The 26,026-nt window shown below is 40.3% G+C and overlaps 1 protein-coding gene across 4 annotated transcripts; it reads right to left on the bottom strand.

Annotated features, from left to right (window-relative positions):
• On the bottom strand, positions 1–25,202 carry fgfr1a (fibroblast growth factor receptor 1a). Of its 4 annotated transcripts, none has more exons than XM_067520836.1 (18): positions 24,555–25,202; positions 20,195–20,375; positions 15,414–15,656; positions 15,241–15,330; positions 14,456–14,628; positions 12,490–12,613; positions 11,266–11,456; positions 9,924–10,068; positions 7,918–8,108; positions 7,396–7,541; positions 7,167–7,288; positions 6,608–6,718; positions 5,826–6,016; positions 5,535–5,657; positions 5,380–5,450; positions 5,139–5,276; positions 4,686–4,791; positions 1–4,608 (listed from the first exon to the last, which is right to left on the bottom strand). In XM_067520836.1, exons 2-18 carry the CDS (start codon positions 20,346–20,348, stop codon positions 4,432–4,434), a joined length of 2,496 nt encoding a protein of 831 aa, XP_067376937.1. In that variant the 5' UTR covers positions 20,349–20,375; positions 24,555–25,202; the 3' UTR covers positions 1–4,431. The 4 variants fall into 4 exon arrangements, with proteins under 4 accessions (XP_067376937.1, XP_067376936.1, XP_067376935.1 ...); XM_067520835.1 differs by lacking the exon at positions 9,924–10,068 and adding an exon at positions 10,867–11,017; XM_067520834.1 differs by having other exon boundaries at positions 15,241–15,342.
• Positions 25,203–26,026: the final 824 nt, after the last annotated feature.

Raw genomic sequence — 26,026 nt, forward strand, 5'->3', positions numbered from 1 at the left:
TAAATACACCACATAATTTATAGGCTGTGATCTGAAATGTAAGTGATTCACAGTAGACCATAACATAATGCATGTACTGTAGTGAATACACTCTTCCCAACAAATGTATTTGCTTATGGTTGTTTTGTGATGTGGACAAAAGGAGGAAGGGGGCAGTGACTCAAAGACAATAGCGAGACATGCAGTGAGTGACATGCCACACCCCAGGCTCACCCCTTCTATCATGTCTGTCCCTCAGAGCAGCCAGGGCACCGGGGAGCTGTCATCTAGACAGATCTCTGAGCCTTCTGTGGACCCCTCTGTGGAGCTAGAAACATCAACAACCAAAAGAGCACAGTTGAGACGAGGGCACTGACTGCCTTTTGTCATTTCTACTTCAGTATCCATACTTTGACATCCACAGACAATATATTTACATCATTAAAAATATTACATATTTTGTTCTGATAAAAATATGTCCCCAAGAGTGAGCTACACCCAAAGCCACAGTGGCCACATTTAGACAAAAAACAGCTGGTCATCATTTTAACCATTGTTAACGAGGGTGGAGAATCTGTCATAGGGAGCAAGCAACAGAAAATTAAAATTCCTCATCTGTTATGAAATCAACAATCTATGGTGCACTGGAGCTAAGCCTGTCTGCTGCGGTTACCCACACACTTATGTCTGAACTGTCTGTGGTCTCTTTTTATGCACTCAGCACAGGGAGGAATGCCAGGACAAGAGACATGTCTCCTTCACCTTGCACATGGAAGAGGGCCAAAGTGGTATTCAAGAGTTCTAGTCCTGTATTGCCGTAACCTTTTTCTCTCTGTCTCTTCATGTGCATATACAGCTCCCCCCCCTCTTAACCATAAATAATCAGTTCATTTGTGAGAAGATGGCCGTGCACAAAAGCAGGCTGATGTCACCACTCCCTGTTTGCAGGAGGTTTAAATAAGCAGAAAGACACGCACGCAATCTAACACCAGCATCATCATCTCCACCAGTGTTGTGCTCCCACAACCCTCTCTTCTAACTGCATGAAGCTGAGACATGATCTCTGATTGACAACGTGTCTACTCCACAGTGTAGCAGAGAGTTGAAGGGCAGGTCATCTGTCTTCGCGTGAAGGAAAAACACATTGTGGAGATTAACAGGGGGGCTTTTCAGGGGGCAATTCATCTTAACAGGCAACCAAAGAAAGGTGTATGGCTCTCATCTTGCTCATTGATACTGATTTTCACAAAAGTTATACTGTTCGCAGAGGAGGTGCTCAATTTAGTGATTTATATCTTCAAAATGTAATAATGGATTTGATATGCTAGAAGAAGGCAACCAATTCATCTAACTGTATAGGATTAACTGCATGAAAGAACAGAATAACAATTTGACAAAGATGATTAAAAATACTGTTTGTCTAAAAATAAACTTACATTTACAATAGCTTTGCCTTTCCCCATTTAAAATGACTGAAGTATTAAGTACCAAACTTCATTAATCATTTATTAAAAATAAATATGAATAGTTGTAATGCATTGGGTTTTAATGCTGATCTTATTTCAGTACACTACACTCTTCCATCTTGTCAGACATTAAATTAGTCATGTCAAATTAAAATATGGTACAGTTTAAGACATTTATACAAACAGTGCCAATGACTGTCTGAACCTCTGTCTCCACAAAAACCAATAATGTATTATTGTTAAATCCATCTCCTATTAATAAGAAATACTTACACCTACATTTAAGTTACAATATGCAACTTTTTGGACCCATATTGGAAGTAGCATGACTCTTGAAATCAGTGTACCCAGGGAATCGATTAATGAAGCTCTGTCAAAGCCTTTGACATCTTTTTGTGTCCCAATGTGACGTACAGGGTTTCCTGACTGGTTCGAAGGATGAGCCTCGATCAAAGCCCCCTCCAAGGAAATGTTTCTACGCTGCTGTTCTGTGAATCTGCCTCACAAGCGGCACCTCTCCACTTTAGGTTATGGAGGAAAAATGTTAAGAGTTATATACTCTAGCCTTAACCATATTACAAATCGTAACAAAACAAAACAAAACACCAGTAGTAAAGTAAACTGTCTTACAAATAAGGTGCTGGTATGAATGGACTTGTTTTATAACTTGCGTGAGGACGTTGCTGGTGCTTGTGAATACCAGTTACCGCCAGGTAACTTTTGGACACAGAAATTACAGTCCTCCCAAATCAATTTACACACCCATTCACTCATTTGAAAGTTAAATTCACTGAAAAGACAAAAATAGTATATGGCATACCTTTTTTCATTTGCGATTATTAGAAATGTTTTAATTTGATTTGGTCACATTAAGCTTTTTGATTTGGTCACCCATCATGCAAAAACTGCTAACAATAAACACCTTCCCCTGCGCGTTGCCAACAAAGCAACAAAGACACACATGGAGTTCACAAATTACAGTCATCTGCAGAGCACTGACAACTGTGGTTACACTGAACAGCAGACAATCTTTGCTCCACCAAACTCTTGTCAGAAGTGACAACACCCTCCACTTAACGGGAGCTCTGCTCCATTAGCAGGCCTCTCCTGCGCTTAGAAACCTTCATTATCATCTCAAGTACAACACACAGAAGATTGTGTTTCCAGGAGAGGGTGACATTTCTATCAAGAGCTATGGCTTCATTTGTTTCTTTAAATGCTAGAAATGTTTTTGAGGACATCTGGAGGGTTTAGGGAGACAGATGTGTGACTGTATTCACAAAGGTACATAAAAGAATGTTTGTGTTAATATTATATAACTGTTGCAATAAACTGTAAGTGTCAAAAATTTGTTCTGTTAACAAATAAACAACCCCCCTCCACTGCCGTAATACAGTATGTTACGATGGCCACCTACATTGACCTGAGCTGAACGACCTGGCTTTTATAAAGGGTCAAGAGCGAGTTGTGTGCAGCCAATTGTACCCTGTTGCATGGAGACTGCAATCCAGGTGATGCATCAGCCAGTGGCAGAAAGCCAGAGCTAAAGATGGGCATCAAGGTTGGTGTGGCTGACAGATGAGAGAGTAGCACCAGCACTTGCCAAGCCATTCTTATGGCCATAAATTACATGTTTACTGCCAACTGTAGCTCTTTGTGCTTGCCAACATTTCTTCTGATGTCAGCAGCTCATTTTCATATCCAATTAGTCTCCAGCATCCAATGTTTAAAAGGTGAGAGATAAAGTGGCCATTGCTATAAACAAAGATTTACATTACAGACATGAAAATCTTCCTATTTATAGACCTATTTATTGAGCTGTGTTCAAACTCTGGAAGCTTTAGCGTTTTGTTTTTCAATTGAATTTTATTTACCGTTATCCTTTTTTTAATGACATACGCATTCTGCAAACCTTTATCAGAAGTTAAATGGCAGCTAATATAACTCCTGATAAAGCATTTACAATAGAAGATGTGCTAACCACATAAAAGGCATGCACAGTGGTGCATGATGTTGGCTGAAGCAAATCCCTCTGGGTTCTAATAAGCATGGCGTACAACTAGATATATTTCTAGTAGTTGTGACCATTCTTGACAACAAAAAATCAAAACAAAAAGGATCTTGAACGAGACATGATAAAATCTCACACACACACACACACACACACACACACACACACACACACACACACACACACACACACACACACACACACACACACACACACACACACACACACACACACACACACACACACACACACACACACACACACACACACACACACACACACACGTGTACAAACACCAAAAACAAACAAATTCTGCAAAACAGAAAGCCCAACAGTTACACAGAAAACCCAATACATTTTTCACTGATTATTAGGGGAAATCAAAAAACTGGCCATGTAACTCTTATAACAACTGCCACTTACCACCATTTTCAAAACATTTGATCGAACAAAAGCATGTACAAAAGAAAATAATTCAGTTATGGTAAGAAAAATAAGAGTAAAATGTAAATATATGTTCATATTTATAATCTAACTGTATTTACAAAAACAGAGTGATTATTAAGCAGTGGACCACCGTGCTATATGACCCTTGTAGTTTTTCCCCTAAAATTGGTCTAAAAAGCAGTATGCTGTCCTTCATTACTGATGAAGTGACCATGGAGGGGAAAACAAAAAGAAACCTGACACAATCACAGTCAGTGATTCTCCTGAACTGTGAAATGCCCAAAGTGGAGAGTGACTTTTCTGACACTGTGACAAAAAGGGCCCCATAAAAATCATCACCACCGAGAACTGGGAAATGGCTGCACTCTTCAGTCCATTTGATCCAACAAGTTCTAAAATTTGTCTCCAAGCTCCTTTCACACAGTACAACAGTGTCTTTTTAGCTTCATCTCTGGGAACGTGGGGAAGAGTCCAACCCCATGAGGCAGGGAGTGGAGGAAATGTCTATGTTTGAATGGAGATGAGGTATCAGCGTTTCTTAATGGCTGCCCCATTAGATTGGGGAGGGAACTTTGGGAGGCAGGGCTCCTCAGCTCCAGCATCGTGGGAGAATACAGAGTCCTCGCCGGAAGAGCAGGTGGAGCTACGGGTGTCAGGGAAGTTAGGAGAATATTGATCCAAAGGCACAGAGAGCTCCAAATACTCCTGCAGGCAGAAAGAATCAAAGTTTTAAAACAGACAACTCTCTTTTGCCATCATATGATAAGGAGAGTATGACTTGCCTGGTTGGATGTCATGGACAGGCACCGATCCAAGTCTTCTACCAGCTGTTTAAAAGTGGGTCTGTGTGAGGGCACAGCATTCCAGCAGTCCCTCATCATCATATACCTGTAGAGGTGAAGAGATTCAACAGTGAGCAGTCTAAACTTAAAAAACTGTTTCATATGAGGGGAGGTGAAAAGCCTGTGTAGCTGGGACAGAACAGTCCATAAATATTCAGTCTGTTGTATTTGGAGGTTGCTCAACCTTTGGGTAATTAATTTTATTGGTTGTCACACAAACAATTGTAGGGATCATTTTTATATTGCCAAGCACCCAGAATTCAAAAAACATGGGTAATGTAAATACTTGCTTTAAATGTAAAAAGCATTCAGAACAAATTTAGATTTTAAGTGTTACAGTCACTAAAGAGTCAGAAGAACAGGGTGAATTTTAGATGTGTAATGTTCCCTTACAGCTCATGAGTGCACGTTGAGGGCTTGTCCATACGGTGACCTTCTTTGAGCAGCTTGAACAGCTCTTCCACTGGGACGCCAGGATACGGTGAGCCTCCCAGGGTGAAGATCTCCCAAAGCAGCACCCCAAATGACCAGCTACAGACAAAAGCAGAGAGGAGCATATAGATTTTTAGCAGGACTAAATGTTTACTCAGTCCATTCAAACTGAATTTTAAAAGTAATGACATTCAATACTCACACATCACTTTGGTGTGTGTATATCCGGTCAAACAAAGCCTCAGGAGCCATCCACTTGACTGGCAAACGACCCTGTGGGAAAGATATGAATGGTATGGCTATCCAGAGTATGTTTTCATATTTGTGAATAACTAAACAAGTCATAAGCATACTCACGTTGGTGGTCTTCTTATAGTAATCAATATGGTGGATATCTCTTGCCAGCCCAAAGTCAGCTATTTTCATCACGTTGTCTTCAGTTACCAAAACATTGCGAGCAGCAAGATCTCTGTGGATGCACTGGATAAATAAAAACAGAACTGAATGTCCTGAGGGTCACTGTCTCAAATAGAGAGCTTGTCAATATTTACTGAATATTTGTGGGCTTTTTTTTTTCTTTACCTTTTACAGCTCTAACTGATAAATTTCACACTGAAGGCTGAGAAGGTTGTTAGAATTCATTACTACCTTTTTGGAGGCCAAATACTCCATGCCTCGGGCCACTTGGTAAGCACAGGACACCAGGTCCTTGATGGACATGTTCTCCACGGGAACCTGTTCTGGGTTGTGGCAGTACTCCATGCCTGGTGGACGCCGAGCTCGTAGGTACTCCCGCAAGTTGCCCTTAGATGCATACTCTACTATCACATACAGAGGACCTGAGAAAAGATAATCACTGTAAAATAAAATGCCATGTAAAATTCCAAATTAAGACATTGTCAAAAGTCTTCATGCTGGAAGCAAAAGTATATGCGCTAAATGTGCATTTAAAGCATATTTGAGAACCGAACTGATTACCAACAGTGATTTAAAAGGTAAATGTCATGATGTAATAAATACAATTCATCACTTACTGGACGCAGAGGATCCAAATATTTGGAGATCAAAAGGATAAATGCCATATCAAGATACATATCAAAGTTATAGTGGTTTGTAAATACATTGGAGCGAACAAGCAAGCAATGTTTGCACTTCCGTGCAAAGGCAACAGAGAATGTGCACCACGGGGTCATTAGAGGTTAGTTTTTCTTTAGTTTTTGTCAGGGATGAAGGAAGAGAAATGGCAACAGCTGTGGTTAATTCAAACTGTGAGCTCGGAAGCTGGTGTCAGAATCATTTATTCATGCTGCCCTACACATCTTGCAAAGTAAAATTCACAGCAACACTGTTGTCTGAGGGACAAGAGTGTGTGTGTTGGCTTGAACAGGCCATGGCAGGTCAGTAACAGGCCCCTGTCTGTCTGGTCTTACCATCTTGTGTACAGGCTCCCAGCAGATTAATGATGTTCTTGTGCTTTCCGATGATCTTCATCATTTCCATCTCTGAAATCAGATCTGACAGGTCTTTCTCAGTGGCGTCAGCTGGAGGGAAAGGTAAATAAATCAGGTTAGGTTAACTGTTCAGTGTTGTGTTGATAAAAAGGCACAATAATCATCTTTCAAAGCATGTACATAAGAATTTTTCAGCTATTGCAGAGCTGGACTTGAATTTGTGTTGTAGAATTCACACTTGAAGTACAAGACAATAAATGCTACTTTCCCTACAGCCTCACTTCTCTGTGCCATTTAAGGAACAGTATTTTATATGGGTGTCAAGAGTTCTCATAAATTTTTACTCTGCTTTCCCCATTTACACAGTGGCTGGCATCCAATGCCTCTTAGTATCTGTTCACAGCTTTAGATTCAGAAGTTTTTTCTGGCCCCTGCAGGGTGGACACGAGGCTTCTGTTAAATCTATTACTATATGGTGAAGAGCTTTCCCTTGCAAACCCACTGTGACTAAGAGCATTTATAAGAACAGCTAACTTACATTTTAACATTTTGACTGCAACCTTGGTCACACGGGTTGGCTTTTCTTTGTCGAGACCCAGCGCTTCTCCCATTACTACCTGACCAAAGCAACCTTCACCCAGTGGCTTCCCAAGAACAAGTCTGCAAAGGGAAGACACATAAAAAGGTAGAAATAAATATAATTTCACAGTTTCAAATCCCTTTCAGAAGGTCACTTTTCCTAAAATTATGATTAGAAAAGGACTTACCTGTCTCTGAGAAGTTCCCAACGGGGATCCTGTGGCAGTTCATACTCAGACACACCGGATAGCATTGGAGAGCCACTGGAAGAGAGGCGGGAAGGACGAACCAGCATCACTCCAGAGTGGATGGAGGAGCTCGAGTCCACAGACACCTGAGGTAAAGAAGGCTCACATTTCTTCTCTCATAGTGCAACAGACACCAGTAGTAGGAGCTTATGCAGAAAACCAATAAATAAATACCAATAATAAAAAATGAAGATGACCAAAGTGTAGCTATTAAAATTCTTGCATAGAACCATGTCCAACACACCCAAAGCATTCATGTGCATTCGTGTGAGTCCCAGCACCATTTGCAAACTTACCTGATGCAACACCTCAAGTCTTTATGACCCCTAAAAGCTCTATGAATGCATGCTTTTAGTTTTAAAATGCCATTTTAAAATTGAACTATGCTTTAATTTTATAAGAGCATCAAGATGGTAAAAAGAAGTTATAAATATTCCAAACCCCCTATCTACTTTCTGTTACCTGTCTGCGCAAGGGAATGCTTTTGGCCAGCTTGTGGACAGCCAGCTGACTGTTGAAGTCACTTTTCTTTGAGGAGGTTCGAATCTTGACGATAATTGCGATAGCAATCATGACAGCGATGAAGAAGAAGCCCACACAGTAGATGACCACCTCCAGATAGGTGTGGTTAGCTGGAGGGTAATGTGGGACAGCTAGATGGGGTTGGGGGCAGGGACGTAGAGTGATAGGGGGGCAGGATTGTCAGCTGTCACAAATAAAATTACTGTACATACCTAACACACCAAAGCCTGCAAATACACAGCAATATAAAATAAAACAAAGCTCCCACCCAAACACATAGCTAAAAATTCTAAAAGCCAGAGCCTTTGACACTGATACATGTTGTATGCAAACTGCCTATCCAATGGGGTCTTAGTCTATGACCCCTATAATGCAGGAATAGCAAGGACAAACCTAAATGACCCAACATCTGTGTTATGGATGTTAAGTGTTTGATGCAGTCCAATGATTTATTATAAAATGGGGATGTATGAAATTAAAGGTTTAAGTATAAAAAACATTCAAAGGATCTGACTTTTGTACACTTCACTCACAATGTTTCAACACTGTCCATTACTGCTACTTAACGGTCTAATTTAAAATTTACCTAATTCTAAGTCTAAAAAAAGAACATCACAAAGCAGGAGCTACAATAAGCTACTTTATTTTCTTGGTATATCCAATGTGAGTGTTGGTAACACTTAAAAACTGTTGATGTCAGATTTTGTTTTTTTCCTCCCATTGAGTAAAAACACGAAGTATACCAAATATAGGGGTGTAATGGTTTCATATTTTGGGGCCAACTTTGGCTTGGGATGCTTCTTTGTGTACAGAAAGTAGATATCACAAATACTAGTTCTGAGTTTTTGTGCCCATGAATCCTAGCAATGAAATAAATCCTGATCCTATCAAGTATCTCAATTCTTGAAATCTGCATAGAAGTCAAATGCATTAATCATGTTGAGTACTGTTTCTTTAATCCATACAACTGGGTACATGTTCCCGTCTAGTGTACTGCATAGAAACCCCTTTGAATGAGCGAGCATAAATGCGCTCGCTCACACACACACACACACACACACACACACTTTTCAATTTTTTAATTTTCTATTTAAAAAAGAATCCCCTACTGTGCCATGAGTAAATTTTATTCATCCATATGCTTTTTCAGCTATGACTTAGCGGGAGATTTTCCTCATAAAACTAACTTTGGAAGCCTTACATGTTGGGATGCATCCCAAACCAAGTGTTCAATGCCAACTGGAATATACCATTACATCCCAAACCAACACCGGTAATGCAGGTTAGCTGCACTTGTGTAAAAGGGCTGACTGACAAGCAGTTTGATAATTGGACAAATGCTCATTCCAACCCTCGGGAATGAGAAAAATCCACTACAGAAAGCCAATTATCAAATCCAGCTGCTGTGCTCACAGCAGGAAATGACATCAGGAATACATGTCATTTGTAGTGCTTGTCAAAGAAAATCATCTTTACACTGAATCAAATGCAAACACCAATTAAAGAGCAGAATGGCAGAGACAGTTCAAAGTGAAAACTGACCAGAACTGCCAAACAACCCCTCTAAAACCGTGAGGTTATACCTGGCTGAGACCATTAAATACACTTTTATTTGATCCTAATTTGAAAATACAACTGGCCTAATTTTTTAAGTTGATATTTGTTATGGTAGATGAGCTATTGGTTTGTTTGGCATTCTGTAACTTCAGTAAAGAAACATGGCATGGCCAATGTGTCTCCATCTAGAGAGTTTAGATGGAGCAGGAGCCATGCCGAGCACAAACGCAGTAGAAGAATTTAGTACTTGTAACTTGCCCTGGCTTCCTCTCACATTTTACAGAACTAACATCAAAATGATCTTCTTCCGGCAAATGTGAAATGGACAGCCAGGCCAGAGTTGGAAAAGACATAGTGAGGAAATGTAGGAGAGACAGAAACACTGATACCTTCAAAAACGGTCAACCATGCAGAGTGATGAGAGAACCCGATAGAATTGCCCGCCAAGCAGGTATACTCCCCAGCGTCAGCAAAAGACACATTTCTCAGTTGGAGGATTTCCATTTCCTTGTCCGTTGTGTTAAGGCCAGCAGTCTAGAAAATAACAAAGGAAGTAGACCCAACAAGAGGCCCAAGAAGGAAAAGTAACCATGAGTAAAGGAATTTGAAAGAGGAAGGGATGGAGGAGCGTTCTCCTCTTCGATCCAACACCATCTGCCAAAAAGTATCACCAAGAGAACCTGCAGAGGACTCTGTCAAGAAGAGACCTCCGGTATCTGTTAGTGAAGGAGCTGGTTAGGTTGAGCCTGTACTGCTGGACGCCACATTGGGCCACCCCATCACCACATCAAATATCTCAGTCTCATCTCTACATGCAAGAGATGGGCAACATGGAAATCTCCACAGCAGAACAGCAGCACACTCAAATTTACATTCACACTTCTGCCAACTATGTGAGCACTAGAAAAAGTAGAGTTCTGTAAAACACAGGTAAGCAGAGGACAGCTGGGGGAGGAAAAAAAAAGGGGGGGGGGGGTCTGTGTGCCATACATGGAGAGCTTTGAAGAGCAAAGGTGTAAGATTAATAGAAGTAGATGGCAAGAGAGGCCCATATTACGAGGGCACAGCACAGGCAAGGGGCAGGAATGAGACTGGGTCCAACATAAACCTGAGACTAAACACATTCAACTGTTCTGCTGGGAATTTTCCATAGCATCATTTACAGTCAGGAGCACTGAGGCAGGAGAGAAGGAGGGAGAAATGGAGGGAGGGAGGAGAGAAACAACTGATGTTGTCTTGTGTTATACAGCCCTAGTATTTCCACGTGGTCCTAGTAGCGTCTCCCCTTTGTTGACTCTGCTGACTCTACTTGAACTGCTGCTTGGTGGTTACCTGTGGGATCATATCTGATGACAGTCAGCCAGGCTGACTGATTGGCCTCTCCTATATAATTGGACACTTTACATATATACTCTCCACTCTTCTCCTCAGTCACATTGTAGAGGGTCAGCACCTGAGCGTCCGAGCTATTGACCCCAGAATGCTGGAAATAAAGACAAGTCATATGCAACACAGGAAAAAGTAGCAAATAGAGCATTGACTGGTTGTGGGGGTTATCGCACAGTTTAAAACATTAAATAAAACCAAGTTATTTACATGATGCATTTTACACAGTACTGGGAATTTAAGAAAATAATTGACAGCACACTGACATAGCAACTACTATTTTTCCCTTGTTCCTATTGTAGTAACATACGCAGGCTCGTTACAGCAATGGGAGTAAGCTCCTACCTTGAGGACACGAACGTATGGTAAACCATCAGGACCAAGACGGCTCCCGTTGACCTCGATATGCTTCAGCCACTGGATATGAGGCTGAGGGTCACTGAACACCTTGCATTCGAACTCCACATCGCTGCCTACCACTACAGTGCGATTAGCTGGCAGGCCAGCCTGCAGGATTGGCCTGTGGGGAGAGCGCTCTAGAACACAAACAAATGGAAGGTTTTAGACTTGTATTACAACCCTGAATTTGTTTAGACTTTTCCTTGAGGAGCTGCATCTGACAACTCAAAAGTGAGTCTAACAGCATAGACACTACCATGAATTTATCCTGCAAAAATCATGGAATTTTTCCCCCATGGGAGAACAAGTCTGACTTTGACAAATGTCTGCTGTGTGCCACATGTGCAAAACGTCAACTCTGGAGATGATTCTCCAGACTTTATATGAATACGGTTATATACAAATTTTTTTAAAGTTTGATGAACACATGCAATATATAAACAAACACATGAGCATAGATTTAACGGTGGCTGAGTTTCAAATAAAACATCCATTGGGACTTGGTAAGCAGTTGTGACTAAACTCTCTCCTCACTGAAATGTTCACATCAGGCTCTTGACTTTTGCAGAGTTCAGATAGAGCAGCCCATGAGACAACAGTGACAGAGGAAGTTGGACTGTGATTTATAGGACAATTGGTGTAAGAGCGAATCACCGGGCAGGTCCTATAGGAGTAATCACTTCTCTCCTCAACATGGAGCCATCACTCAAGCTGCAAGTAAACAGGCTTAATTTATGAAACTGCTCCATAACACCCAGTAACGCTACAGGTAGACTATATAACTCTGTCCCTGTGCCTTTAGGATCATATTTGATTAGTTCAGGTGAAAATGTGAAAGATATTTGTGAAACTGTGATTAAACTAAGGGTGGAGCAATGCATCGACATTATCAATTACATAAAAATTTTGATTTATGTAACGTGTGTCGATATGTCGCAAGTAGGAAATAAGATGGCTTTGTCTAGCGACAGCATGGAGTCCTCTGATGAGTGAGCGAAAAAAATAAAAATAAAAATAATAGTAATATTACAACAACAAGTATTTTCGCCAAAATGACATGGTGCACTGTGACTTCTTCAAATTGTTTTATTTATTTTGCTGTTGAATTGCTAAATGTAGACAGACCCCATTCCTTTAACTTGGTAGCTAGATTAAACAATTAATACTTACCGACTACATCTAACTGATAGGTGTGATTGATGCTTCCATACTGGTTTTCCACCACACAGGTATAGTTTCCCTTGTCAGAGGGAACAACAGATTCCATAATGATGGTCCACACATGCTCACGGACCTAAGGTTAGAGAAAAGCCAGAGTCAGTGTCTGAATGACAGAAGATCAGAAGATAATCGAAAACGTTCACAGACACTCCAGACAGAACATGTGGTCAACCAGATAAATATGTTGTATGAAATTATATATATGAGAAATTTTTCTATTGTATGAAACTGAGCACTAGGTAATCGCAGGCAGACCCTTTAATTTGATGGTGGTTGCAGGTCATTCAAGCTCCTGTCCACAATGTAAATGCAAGTATAAGCAACACAGCAGTTATTATAATTCTTATTTATATTAACTACCAAGTTCTTTTATTAATTATCATAAATTAAGCCAGTAATAAGGCATTTGTGCCAACAGAGTCAGTGCTAGACTCATACTGCATTCAGCAGTATAATGAATTTGTCTTCCTCCCAATAGGAATTCATCCAATTTTGTTCATTTTAATGCAAAGGCTTAAAAACGTCAATAATGTTTGACATGATAATGATGATAAAATAACATTTTACTCCCCTTTTCCATGACACTACCCAATGTTTTAAACACGGGATCTTTGTCTCACCTTACAAAGGCTACAGGAAAATGGAGTTTAATATACATGTGCCCCAACCTGTCTTATTAGCACCAACTGTTGTCTGGCCCTTTTCCACAACATGTTATAATTTTTCTTCCATAAATCTGCCAAGACCGGCAGTGTGTGATTAACCAACAAACCTTAAAGGCAATGGCAACATCAAACATGCATATACACATACTAAGCCATATGCTCTCCCTCATTTAGTTAAAAACGTGATGAGGGAGTCCAGCTGCCTCCTGCCAGATGTGTTGTGCTTGGCTTCATATACATGTGGTTTACATTATCCCCTCCCTCCTGCATGTCTCCGTCAGACGATATGAACAATAGAAGCCAGGCCATAAAAGCAAAAGTGCAGGAGGGATGAGAGACTTCATCCAGGCACTGATGTAGACCTCTGCACCTTGACTGAAAAAACAGCAGCCAGATGGTTAAGTGTACTGCCTGGCTGGGTGTGGGGCTCAGAGGGGACGAGGGGAGCAGGCAATTGAGAGGAAACTCCAAAATGTGTCCCAGCTGAGGAAAGATATCTCGGGAAGCACAAGAAAAGGATGGACTGGCCTACACGTTGATGGGTTGAGCAGACACCGGGAATGACGAGGGCTGTTGCTCGTCTCTGTGAAAATGCATATGCAACCCACACCTGTGAGGCAGCTGCTGAGCATAGCCATTCATGAAGAAGTCAATTTTAAAATGGTACATAAAAGTACAATCTGGTCCACAATCCGGTCTAGACTCTACCACACCTGACACACCCTTGATAAGTAAATCCAGCTGTCTTATAAAGTATTGTAAACATAGTTTTATCAGCCGTTAACGTCACATTTGAATACAGCCTGTCTGGAAATGGGAGGATGTTAACAAAAAGAGTAAACACAGCACACATCATATATCACAGATAAGGAAGGCATCATGGTACATTTACAGTTACATGGATGTAATTACAGAAAAAACGATGCACTGATACTGAGAATGAGGACAGCCAATGTTATCCATCCACACAAATGGCTAGGATTGCCCACCTGGAGGTATTGTTACTATGGCACAACGTTCTTTTTTGTGGCATTGAGTTTCATCTTGCATTGTTTCTCAGGTCAAATGTGAAACTTGCCTCTGCTTTTCATTGGCAGAATGTGTCTTAACTGCAGGGGAGGGTGTGATGAGCCAATAAGATCACTGACACAGCTCCATTCGTAGGGAATGAGTTTGGAGAGATTATAGAGGAAATGCTAAGAAACATCTCTAACAAGAAGCGGAGAGGATGGCAGTGTTTTTTTTATTACCTTGAAGCCTCCAATGCGATGGTCTCTCTTGAACTCCTTGCCATTCTTGTACCATTTCAGAGAGGGAGTTGGATTGCCGTTTGCTTGACATCGAAACTTTACAGTTTTACTGGCTGGTACAGCGTGTAGCTTTTTCTCCATTTTTTCTGGTTGAGCCCACTGTGGGGCCATTGCTAAAGAACACAACAAAAACCCCAGTGAAGAGAAGTATGTATTGTCTAAAACTGAACAAAAAAACAAATTACACCATAAGTTCTTTTTATAGAGGACATGATGCATATTTACCCAAAAACATTTCTGAATTTAAAATCCTAGGTCTTGACAGCACTGCATGGCTAGTTAAAGTTTTTCCGTTTTTTTTAACAAAAATAAAATCTCTCTTTTTAATGCCCGGGCTTCCACTGACCAAGACAGGTTATGTAAATGTTAGGGGAACATGAAGCTCTGAAAGTCAGACAATACACTCAAGGTCAGCATGACTCCCATGCTTGTCAGGTACTGGATTCTTGTGGGCAGCACAGGCAGTAGCAGCCAAATGATGAAGCGTGAGCATCTTATGTGCTTCAAAGACAAATTAAAAACCTCTAAGGCTAATCATTAGTTGGTCACCACAGGGACAATCTGTCACCAGAAGCTTTCACCAGGGTAGTGAAAACCCATCTGACTCAGAGTAAAATCATTCACCCAAACACACACATACACACGACCCGTTGACTTCTCATCAAAATTACTAATAACCCTGCAACTTTGGATGAGCATGAACAAGACACATTTAGCTTACTTACGCATCAGTTTCTGACTGCCTAAGAGTTTGGCTTCCTCTGAAGATGACTCTTCCTCTTCATCATCATCCTCAGATGAGGCCAGCAAATCAACTAGTGAAAAAACTAAGATATCTAAGATTTTAGATATTTATACATCAAAAGTAAAAGGTTGTGCACAGTTTACATTACTTTACCTGTGACGTTGAAATAGGTGCTGTGGTTGCCCAAGGTGGTGCATACATACAGACCAGAATCTGTTAGCTCCACAGTCTCAATCTCCAGCTGACCATCTCGAATGTGTGTGTGTTCGCCATCCACTATGGCCACGTGGTCTTTTGTCCAGTTGACGGGATGTAGGCAGTCTTTGGGAAAGCAGCACAGATTCAGACGATCCCCAAAATAGAGTGTGTATAGCTGCGGTTGTGTTTCCACAGAGACTGCCAAGAAAACATAAGGACATTGTTGTACTTCCACAGCTTAGTAACTTTGTCACATTACGTAACTTACAAAAATGTATATAGATTTGTTGCAACCTGTGATGTAAGCTGCAAGTTACTCAGTAGGATAACCACTAGGATTATTCCCACTAAAAGAAACTAAACTGTATCACAGACTGAATAAATACCTAACTGACTCAGTACACACTGTCTAAATGTTTAGATTTGATTCATATGAAACAGATTATCTATATCTCTACTGTAAAATCATCAAAAATAGTACAGGCTCCGAAAGACAGCAGAAAGGTCCTTTCTTGATTTTCTGCCAGTAGAAAGCCCGACTAACCTTTCCTCCAAATTAAATCGAATACCAAATTAGCCAAGGCCCCATTTTCAGGCAGGCAAGGAGCAACTCAGACGACGAAGGTGAAATTCAATTAGAGGAATGAAGAGAGAGAATGAGTCACAGAGCAAGACACCTGAGCCCCCTGTTTTAAATGACTACATGATCCACAGGGGATGGGGCTAACCCAATTATGCTAACATGTTGTGAAGATGTATGTATGCATGCATACATGTCATCCATCACAGTGGTGTGATTTGTCTAGGTAAGAAAATGAGTGGCAAAGATTGCTTGACATTCTTGATCTAGACTCAAACTTCTTAGGCCAAAAAAAGGAAAGAATGTATGCTGCCCTAATTTTGTTATAAAACTTCCTGTGGGCTGGTGCTAATAAGTTAAAATTAAATAATTGTGCATAATAATTATTTTGTCTGTGTACAGACCATTTAAAAAAATAATAAAATTCACAATAAAAGCAAACACAAGCACCAGACCCTTTCAAATTTGGAGTTTTGTTTTTCTTTTGTTTTGCTTCATCTACACAAAGGATTACTTGATTATCAAAATAGTGGCTGCTTAATTTTATGTTGACTGATAAATTGACCAATTGTGTTATTTCCAATCCCTATATTTCTACTTTTTACTTAAGAAGCATGTACTTAGAAATTTTCTGTGGCAGCAACATAATAGAAAATGACACTTTCCACTATAGTGCTTTAACAGAGGATCATTTAATTTATCTACTATTCCCATTTCAGACATAGAGCCAACAGCAATATAAAACTGTATAAGAAAATTTCATCGAGGTATCAAATGCCCTATCGGTGAGCAATCCCTCAAAATTAGATTATTCTGAACTGTTCACAGAAGATACCGTGTTTGTAAACACATTTCCGTGCAACAGGAAGCACATCTACACAGCATAACCTCAGGACAACATCAGCAAAGCTGACTAATCCCTCCCACCATCACAACAAAGGCCTCTCAACAATAAAGGGGAAGAGGGAACAGTGAGAGCAAACCAGAGAGCCTGTGCACAGGAGCAAGCAAGAGAAGGCCTGCAGCGGCAGGTTCCAGTGCCAGTTGCTATGGTGACCCCACTTGGGCCTAGTAAAGGTATTTCCTGGATCACATATGTCTGACAGGCCCTTAATCCTAGCAGGAAAAAGGGGCCAGGGGGTAGGATCAACTTTCTCCTCAAAAACAAAACCAAAGGAGGGAAAGCAGAAAAGGCATTTACTGATGGGCTACAATTATCCAACCTGTATAGTGTTAACCATTAGGTCTCTGCCCCGTGTGTGAGCCAGTCAATATGTTTCAGTTCCTGACCTGTAAACGGAGATGCCACTGATAAAACTGTGTCAACATCCCAGCTGTTAATTTGGCTGTAGACATCATAAAATGTCCATATAAAGCTGTAAAGTTTGCTTGCTACTTTATTGTAAGCCAGCAAGGGCCATGTTAAAAACAGAACAAGGTAAATTAAACCAACCATTGTCTCCAGGTTGGAAAAAAAAGAAAAAAAAAAGAAAACAAAAAAAGAGAGAGATAAAATAATCAAATAAAAAAAAAAAGAACACACTTGTGTCACACACTTGATTTTCTAACTTGTCATACAGAGGTAAGTGCCAAGTTGCTGTCATTTCCTTTGAATTCGAGGATGTTTCATCTCAGTTAATCCTCTTGCCGCTATGATTGGATTAAAATGGATTAAGGACTGTATTTTCAAAAAGCAACCCATCTGGAATGGTCTCTCATGTGTTCTTGCAACCATTTGGAACAATTGATTGACATAATATAAAATCAGCTTAATTATATAAATCATGAAAGGATTTTTTGTGAAGAAGAAAGAACTGAGGGGATTTAAACTTGGGTAGAAAGAAAATCAGGAATCTGTAAACTCAAGACCAACTTAAAGAAAGAGTTGGCGCCAGTCTATAAGAACCTTCTCTGGTTAAGAGATAGGAAGCAATATGCAGCATGAATGACTTCTGGGACTTCCTGCTCTCAGTTCAGTCATGGTTCAATGGAATAAAGTCAGACTGGTTGAAGATCTGCAGTGGGACACATAAAATTGCCATAGTAAGTCTCCTTTGCTGATTTAACTATACTAGAGGGAAGGAGTGGGTTATGTATAAAGGGGATTGATAAGATAAAAAAGCCAGGGTTGGCAGGAAGCAAAAGAACAGAACAATGCCTATTAACAAGCAAAGAAGCAGAGCGAGTGTCCCTCCTGAAGGCCCTCCAGTTGAGGACCTTTTCATTTCTAAATGAGCCGCTGACAATCAGTATGATTAACACTTGAGAGCTACAAGGATTACCTGTGCAGGGCAAAGTTGTTCCCGGGTATTTAAAATTAGTTCAGCCAGATTTAGCCTTAAATTATTTCTAATGAACAAATGTAGTAAACCCAGGAAATAAAAAGCTGTAAAATAAAAAGCAATTACAAGTTCACAAAATTAATACACAGTGTAAAGTAATCCATTACAATAGACACAACATCATTGTCCTTCTTAACCAAAGTCTTTCCATAACTACTTAGTTGAACTGGTGCTTAAGGTTGGCGCAAATTGTAAATTGCCTTGGTAGTTGCGTGACCATTTTCATTCCAATATGCATTATGTGATTTTCCCTTTTGATCTTGTTACTATTGGTACTTTCAAATACGTAGAAATGTCACTTCACTGGATCAATGTGAGAACACAATTTTTTATTTGAGTGCTAAGTATTGCTGATAGAGAAACTGGTGCTATACCTTATTTCTCACATTTCTTTTGGGGTTTTGCTAAATGATCTCACTGAGAACAAGTTTAAGAGCTGTAATTTGAATGGCTTCCAGGTGGCCCCTGAGGAGATTCAATCAACTGAGTTTGCTAAGGGCATATTCTTTGTTATGGAGTACCACAAAACTAAGACAAACAATGAAGCATGCATAAAACATGACCTTTTCCATATCACAGTTCCATTTAGTTTTCCCATCCTAACAAAGAGAATTTTAAAAAATACTTCTGCTGTGATTGTTTGTCGACAGCTGAAGCCATCCGTCACCCAGCAGGGAAGATCGGGGGAAAGTGAAGCATTCCCAGGCTGAAGTCAAGTGGGGGAGATGGAGGGAAAGCACAGAGGCGCATAGATAGTACCTGGCCATTTGGTACACTGGGTGGGGTGTAAATGTATCAGACTTCCCCCACCCTAGTTGAAATTTATGGCTCACCTTAGAAGATAAACATTCTCTTTAGAAACGTTATCCCTGAGGATAAGGGAGGGCTCAAAGTAGCATCTCATGTACCTTTAAAAAAAAATAAAATAAAAAAAAAAGCTGCCTAATTTATAGTTTCCCTGGAAGTTAACTCATCTCAGTGACAACAAATACCTTTTCATTAAAAAGGAGGAGACGAGCAGGGCCTGCTAGGTAGCGGGGCTGCCGTTGTGCTACAGATGGGAGTCATTTACTCCTCCCTGTCCCACTGCTGGTTTAAACACAGCCACAACAAGTTTATTTTAGGGCTTTCAGCCCAAGAGAGACCCTCTTGCTTAATTACTCTAATTATAATGCTGAGCTTTATCATATTCTACTGCTGGTTTCCCACTTCCGACAGCAGAGTGTAAACATGCAAAACTATCTGCCCACAAGACCAGGCAGCTATTACACTGCTGGAATGTATCCAAGAGACATTTTTTAGGATTTGATTTCAGTGCCTCTTTCCCCTTTTCAGAAGTGAATTTGTGTAACAGCCAGACAGAGGTAAATTCTTTACAATAAAAGTCACACAGATGTACTGCTGAGTTTATAGCAATATTAAATTAAATCAGAGCAAAAGTTCCACCTGTAAGACTTGTTGAGAACCCATTTCTAACACGGTCAGTAGTGTGAATTGGTTTAGTTAACCATCATAGACAGTTGTGCTACATGTGACAGAGTAAAGTGCACTTAAACAACATCAGACCAAGGCAAAAGGGGGTAGTGGGGGGAACGCTGACGCTACAAAGGGCATACTTCACCAAAGCCTGGACTGTGTTAAGATTACATTCCTGCACTAAGAAGGTTTGATTATCAATAGACCGTTTCTTGAGGCAACAGCCAAGATAGGTCAGACATTTTTAGGTTCAAACTGTTACATAATACTTAATAATAATGCAACAACAACTGGTGAAAAAGTCTGTAGTGACTGTTTAAATTATCAAGCCCCCTTACCTTCATCGGTGTTGGCAGGCCGGCACTGGGTCCTTAAAACCTGGGCAAATAAAGCCAGAAACAGAAGCATACTTTGCCTCATCAGCATCCTGCTGAGTGAGCTACAACTGTTGACTTTTCTCCGACTGGAACTCCATTTAGACCTTTGGTGCATCAGCAGTGACTCATTCGCAGTGCTCAACTAAAAACAGACAAACATAAATACATTTTTAAAAATTAATTAATGCATAACAATTTGAGCAGAACCATGCCTTCATAAGTCTTTTATCAAAAAGAAAAACAATACATTAAAAATTAATTCAGGGTGAAGTGGGTGAGACAGAAAGAAACATTTGTTTGCACTATCCCTCACTTCATAAAAAAAAAAAAAAAAGAATATTGTCTCCATAGTTCAAGGTGGGTACTTCAGCATTTAAGCCATCTTGTACGGAAAACACTGATAAGAAACTGCAGAGCAATGGGCTGATGTGATAACTTGAACAAGCAATGGCTGCATCTTGCTTTGCTTTCAAACCTGTAAGTTAACACAAGTTCATATTAAGTAGTATGTTTAAAGTAGTATTACAGTAGTATGGTAGACAACAGTCTGGGTTGATGGATGTACAGTATCCTTTTGAGTGGGACACAGCGCACTGGAAGACAGTCGCGCGTGTGGACACGGACACACACACACAGGCACCTCTGAAGCATCTGGCCACAGAGATTAACACTCGCCCATAACCCCCTACCCCACTCGCCTTGAGGAATTTGTTTAAGACCAAAAAAACAACAACAAATAAAGCCTGTTATGTGAAACCCTTGTAGAGAGAGGCCGCTGGGCCATCATTTCCATGCTGACAGATCTATCACCTAACAGTTGGTCCACAATCCAAAATGACCCCCTGTAACCATTTGTCCCACAAGTTGTCAAGGGGTCTCAAACAAATACTAGTTTCTACAGAGTATTTTCCCCTCTTTTTAATTCCTGAGAATCAAATTAATCCATAAAGTAAAGTAATTTCTTGTAAAACTACAACACAAGTGTGTGCATCTGGAAACCCCAAACCTGAATTATGCTTTGGCTTAAAGTCATGTTCAATTGTAGCCGAGGTTTCTTTTAAGACGTAATTGCTTGTGGGAGCATTCATCACTGAACCATCATTGTGTTCTCATCGAAAACCAATTCAATTTCACTTTCCAAGAATGGTCTACTGTTCGAGCAGCTGAGCTGGGTCAGGGGGGCCTGAGGGGGATAAAGCAGCATGGTCATCGCCACTCTGCAAGCAGTGAGTCAGTGTTTGGGAGGGTTCCAAGAAAATGCTTCTGGTACTAGACAGAGGCAACCGCGAAGAGCAGCCCACCACGTTCCCTGGGCCCTCGTCACTACAACAACTGCCAATAATTGAAAGAGGAGGAAGCAGCTTCTTCAAAGTATGACACGGTGCTTTGTCATACGCCGGTCCCATGAGTTAAACAGAGTAAGTCTTACTATGCACACACAGTGCACACTCATCATGAGCTAATGAACAGGCCTCAACAGAAACTGACTCACAGACTAGCGGGCTGATTCTACGGGCAGATATTCTTTTATCTTTGATATTAGTAGAAGCAAATAAAATTGCAGAGCTATTTTAAAAAAATCATTTTATGTAAAGTGAAGCTAGATTTTGTCCCCTGTTAATTTTCAATTAAGCTTTTACCTAGTTGCTATTACAGCTACATAGTACAACTATAAATCAGACAGACTAATATGTAGGCTGGTGTCAGTTCATCCAGCAGCAAATTAGTAAGAAGAAAGACAAATAATTAATACACATTCTGATTTAAATCAAAAACACTCAAATACTACAGTCCTGGATTCACCGAATAAATACAATTTCTCTTCCGGTCAAAGATCAACAGCTTCAGGGGTCACCACAGCGGAAGATGTTCCGCATGTTGATTTGGCATGTGTTTTTCTCTCCCGCCAGATGCCCTTTCTGCTGCATCCGTACCCTTTTAATCTGGGCTCGGGAACCGCACCAAGGTTGCCCTGGACAGCTGGGCGGGGCCACAACTGGTTCGGTGGGTTTTGAACCCACGGCCTTCTGCATCCCAACCCAATGCTCTACCACTGAACCACCAGGCCCCCTGTAAAACTTCTCTTCTGGTGCTGGTGGCTAAAAAGAGACTTTCACATTAAACTTTAAACCATAGGGTGCAACTTTATCAAGCTTTATCTTTTTTTACTAGAGATATGCTCCAAACCTTATCTTAATCTGATGAGGTGTCAAAGCCTCCAATGAATCAGACTTAATGGACGCTGGCAGCAGTGCAGAGAAAATCACTTCTAAACATTCACAGTGAGGCTAGTCCCTTTAACCAATCACGGAACTTAAATTATTCGATTCATTCCTAAGTTTTGTAGCATTCTTATGGATTTTCATAACAATGGCTACTTGAAGGAATTGACCTGCTTGTCAAAATGTGACAGAAGATAAGCACAGAAGAGAAGGAAGGGCAAAGACCAGGCTGCGCAGAGTGGATCTCAGGCAGCATTTTGTAGTTTTAGTCACACTGAAATACAAGCACCTATCTATACATTTTGCTTTTGTTGCTTGCTGTTGTGTTGCTCAAATTTTCATTTTCAAGCAATTGTATGTATAAATCAAAAGTGTTGTATAAAAATCTACATTGTGCATTAGCATATAAATAGTGACTGTTCAGAAAATGTACACTATACCTTACATTTAAAAATAGGAGTATTTGCCTTTTTTGCATTACACAACCTGTAAATTCATATAAACAAAAAAGCATATTTGTGTTTTTAAGAAATTAAAATATTTTGAGATAAAAAGGGGCTGAATGGAACAGGAGCCTCTATTACAGTACAAAGACAAAGGTTACTGGCCTAACCCATAACATGGCCCAGACCATAATTACTGTTCACTGCCATCCATGCATAAAATTCCTCAGCTTCCAAATTCGGCAGCCCCCTTCCCAGCACTTCAGCCAACAACAGGCCAGTCTGCACATAGCTGCAGTTCAGGGGACATAAGAGCTCCAGATCAGTTCCTTAAGGCCACTGTTTTTACAAAACAATGTTTTTTCCTTTAAGCAATCTGAATCACTTGTCTGCCACCAGCATAGCATGCTGGAGGATCAGGTGTAATGAGATTACATTCCAATGTAAAGATAATTAATGTCAAGCCAAAAGACAGTATTGCCATTTGGCTGACAAATCTGCAGTGCTCTTCAGTACACGCTATGATATCAACATGAATGTGTGGGTTTCTCTTAAAAAGGTTAATTAAGAAACAAACTATAACCCCAGAGATGTTATTTACATAAGAAATATGTTATTTTATATAATTTATTTAAATCAGCACCACAAACACACACATTGTAAACCAATTAACAATGATCGACTACCATCTACTTACTCGTAGAATTTACACCGACACAAGCAACATTTCTTGATAAGATAAGGTGTAGTTACTTAAACTGTGTGTTTTAATTTACAACAATTCTGTATCAGGGGATGCAACTAAATTAAAGGACAGGGGATACTTTCCATTAGATGTCTCAAGAAAAACTCCCTGTGAGCATGCCGTTCTCCAAAACCTTCCATCTTTTCCCTCGCTGTTTAAAAGACCACATTTTGAGCTTTACATAACATCCGACTGGCCCCTGCAGATCCAGACTCAACGAAAAACGGAATATTGATGGTTGTCCTCTGAAATTTCACTCCATTTCTGAGTAACTTAATTTGGAACTATGAACGAAATATTGTTTATGTAATCTTCCTGTTTAAGTTTAAAGGTAAAATCTATGGACCGAAAGAGAGATGTAAAAGGTGACATTTAAGCAAAGATGCAAAACTACTGATATCGCTATAGCAAGCATATATTCACAAGACAACGATGTTCAGAGTTAAGGATAACCATCATGGGAAGTCTTAAGACATCTGCCTGCTAGGTTTTACCCTTGATGTTGGTAGTATTATTAAAAAGTTTAAATGAAAAAAATAAATCAACATATCAGATTAAAGGCGCTTGTTGTGACTTTGGATTTCGCAGAAGTGCAGGCAACATTTAGGCCTTGAGCATTAATGTCACTGATTATAACCTTTCCCTGTCCAGCATGGAGGAGACCTGAGGTGTTACCACAAATGGCACACGGTTACAAAAAGACTGGAAAATTACAAAAAAAGAAAAAATCTATACTAATAAATCAGAAACAGGTTGTTGAATATATACCTCCATTTATTAGCCACGAATTCTTAATAGTTCATTTTCATGACAAGAGGTTTGGCCATAAATCCACAGAAGTACCCGTAAAGCACGTAAACATGCAGCGAGGCTAAATCACAGAGTGAAGGGATAAAAAGACTCCAACTCACCTTGGTGGAGGGGGGCTGCGGTACAGCCAGCGTCGGTTAGATAAGGAAGACTCCTGAGCTGCGATTGGATGCACAAAAACCTCCAGAAAACGGTAGATCCAGAGTTTAATGAGTAGCCCGCTAACGAAAGTCACTGATTCCAAGCTTTTGGCGTTTAGCTAACAAGTTTGCGCAAATTGTAACCAAACCTGAGCGACAGAAGAAAGGAGTGTGCGCCCCACACTCACTCCCCAAACCCCAAATAATCGACGGAGCGGGAAAAGAAAACCCTCAACAAATACTGTTAAGTTTGTGGCCTTTTCATTTTTAACGTAAGGTTTTGATTTTCTTCGCGCCAAGCGTGTTGTAACCTACCTAGCGTAACTCAAAACTACGTGAGTGCGGTAGTTGCTGGTTGTCCCTTTATCCCAAAACCTTTGGCTCGCGATCAAATGAAGTCTCCGAGAACTGTGTCCCAAAGTTGTTTAAGTCACTCTAACAACACACCGGGATGCATTCGTCGTTCCTCGTTATAATCTTACGAAAGAATGCTGCTCAAAATGAATCCTGGAAAGTATTTCGGGACCAGTCCTGGCGGAGAAACGCTGTTAAACAACGAGGAGTCCGAGCTGATCCTAACCTCCCCCCTTAAATCTCAGAGTATGCGCATCCTCCGGACTGTGGTTAAGACAGAGACTCTAACACTAGAAGCTTCCGCTCTCTGCTTATAAAATAAAAGCTAAAAAAAAAAAATTAACAGCACCCTGCAGGCTACTGGGATTGACCGAATCGTCCTCAAATATGAAGAAATATTTTACACAGAATCAAAAGAGTGATGGTTAAATGCATAGCTCATCTTTGACTTTAGCTTCCATTGTGCATTTAAAGAGTATTATGTTATAAAGGTGAATTTAAAACATTAGACATTTTGCAAGAATATTAAGAGAAAGAAGCTGGGGGGTGTTGTTGTGTAATATTTACAGTATTCGTTGAGAATATGCAATATTGGGGATTAAAATTACCATCTTGGTTAAACTGTTACCACATAGAAGTGTTCAGTTGTTGTTTGTTTGTTTTACGCACTCCTTACTGTTACTTCACTCTGGGGAAGGCATCATCAATGGTTCTTTAAAGCAACTCCACAATTCTTCGGCGCAAGGGCTTCTTTTATTTTGAATTACAAACTTCCGAAATTGGGCTGATACTTTGCAACTTGACGCAGGTTTTACCGGTCTAGTAGAACCTGGCTACCCCAGCTATCCGCAGCACCTCTCTAGCAGAGCTCCCTCCAATCTCCTTACCGCGATCTTTGCATTGTGGCTTTTCAAACAACACAACACACAAAACCCTCGACTATAACTATGTTACAGCACTCAACATTACATTTACCACAGTAAATAGAAATACCTAACTCAGACAAAAAAATCCTGCAAGAAACAAACATAATTCTTAGGAAATATAAATAACTGCATGAATATGACTTCAACAGTCTC

The sequence above is a fragment of the Channa argus genome, chromosome 11 (assembly GCF_033026475.1).
Source record: "Channa argus isolate prfri chromosome 11, Channa argus male v1.0, whole genome shotgun sequence".
Classification (NCBI taxonomy): domain Eukaryota; kingdom Metazoa; phylum Chordata; class Actinopteri; order Anabantiformes; family Channidae; genus Channa; species Channa argus.

Excerpts from the sequence above, each read along its gene's own strand:
- fgfr1a (XM_067520833.1), bottom strand. The coding sequence starts at position 20,348 with ATGCACCAAAGGTCTAAATGGAGTTCCAGTCGGAGAAAAGTCAACAGT. Across the intron at positions 14,629-15,240 it reads AGGCAGTCAGAAACTGATGC|CAATGGCCCCACAGTGGGCT; the intron begins GTAAGTAAGCTA and ends TGTGTTCTTTAG. Across the intron at positions 8,109-10,866 it reads CATCAGATATGATCCCACAG|CTGTCCCACATTACCCTCCA; the intron begins GTAACCACCAAG and ends AACCCCATCTAG.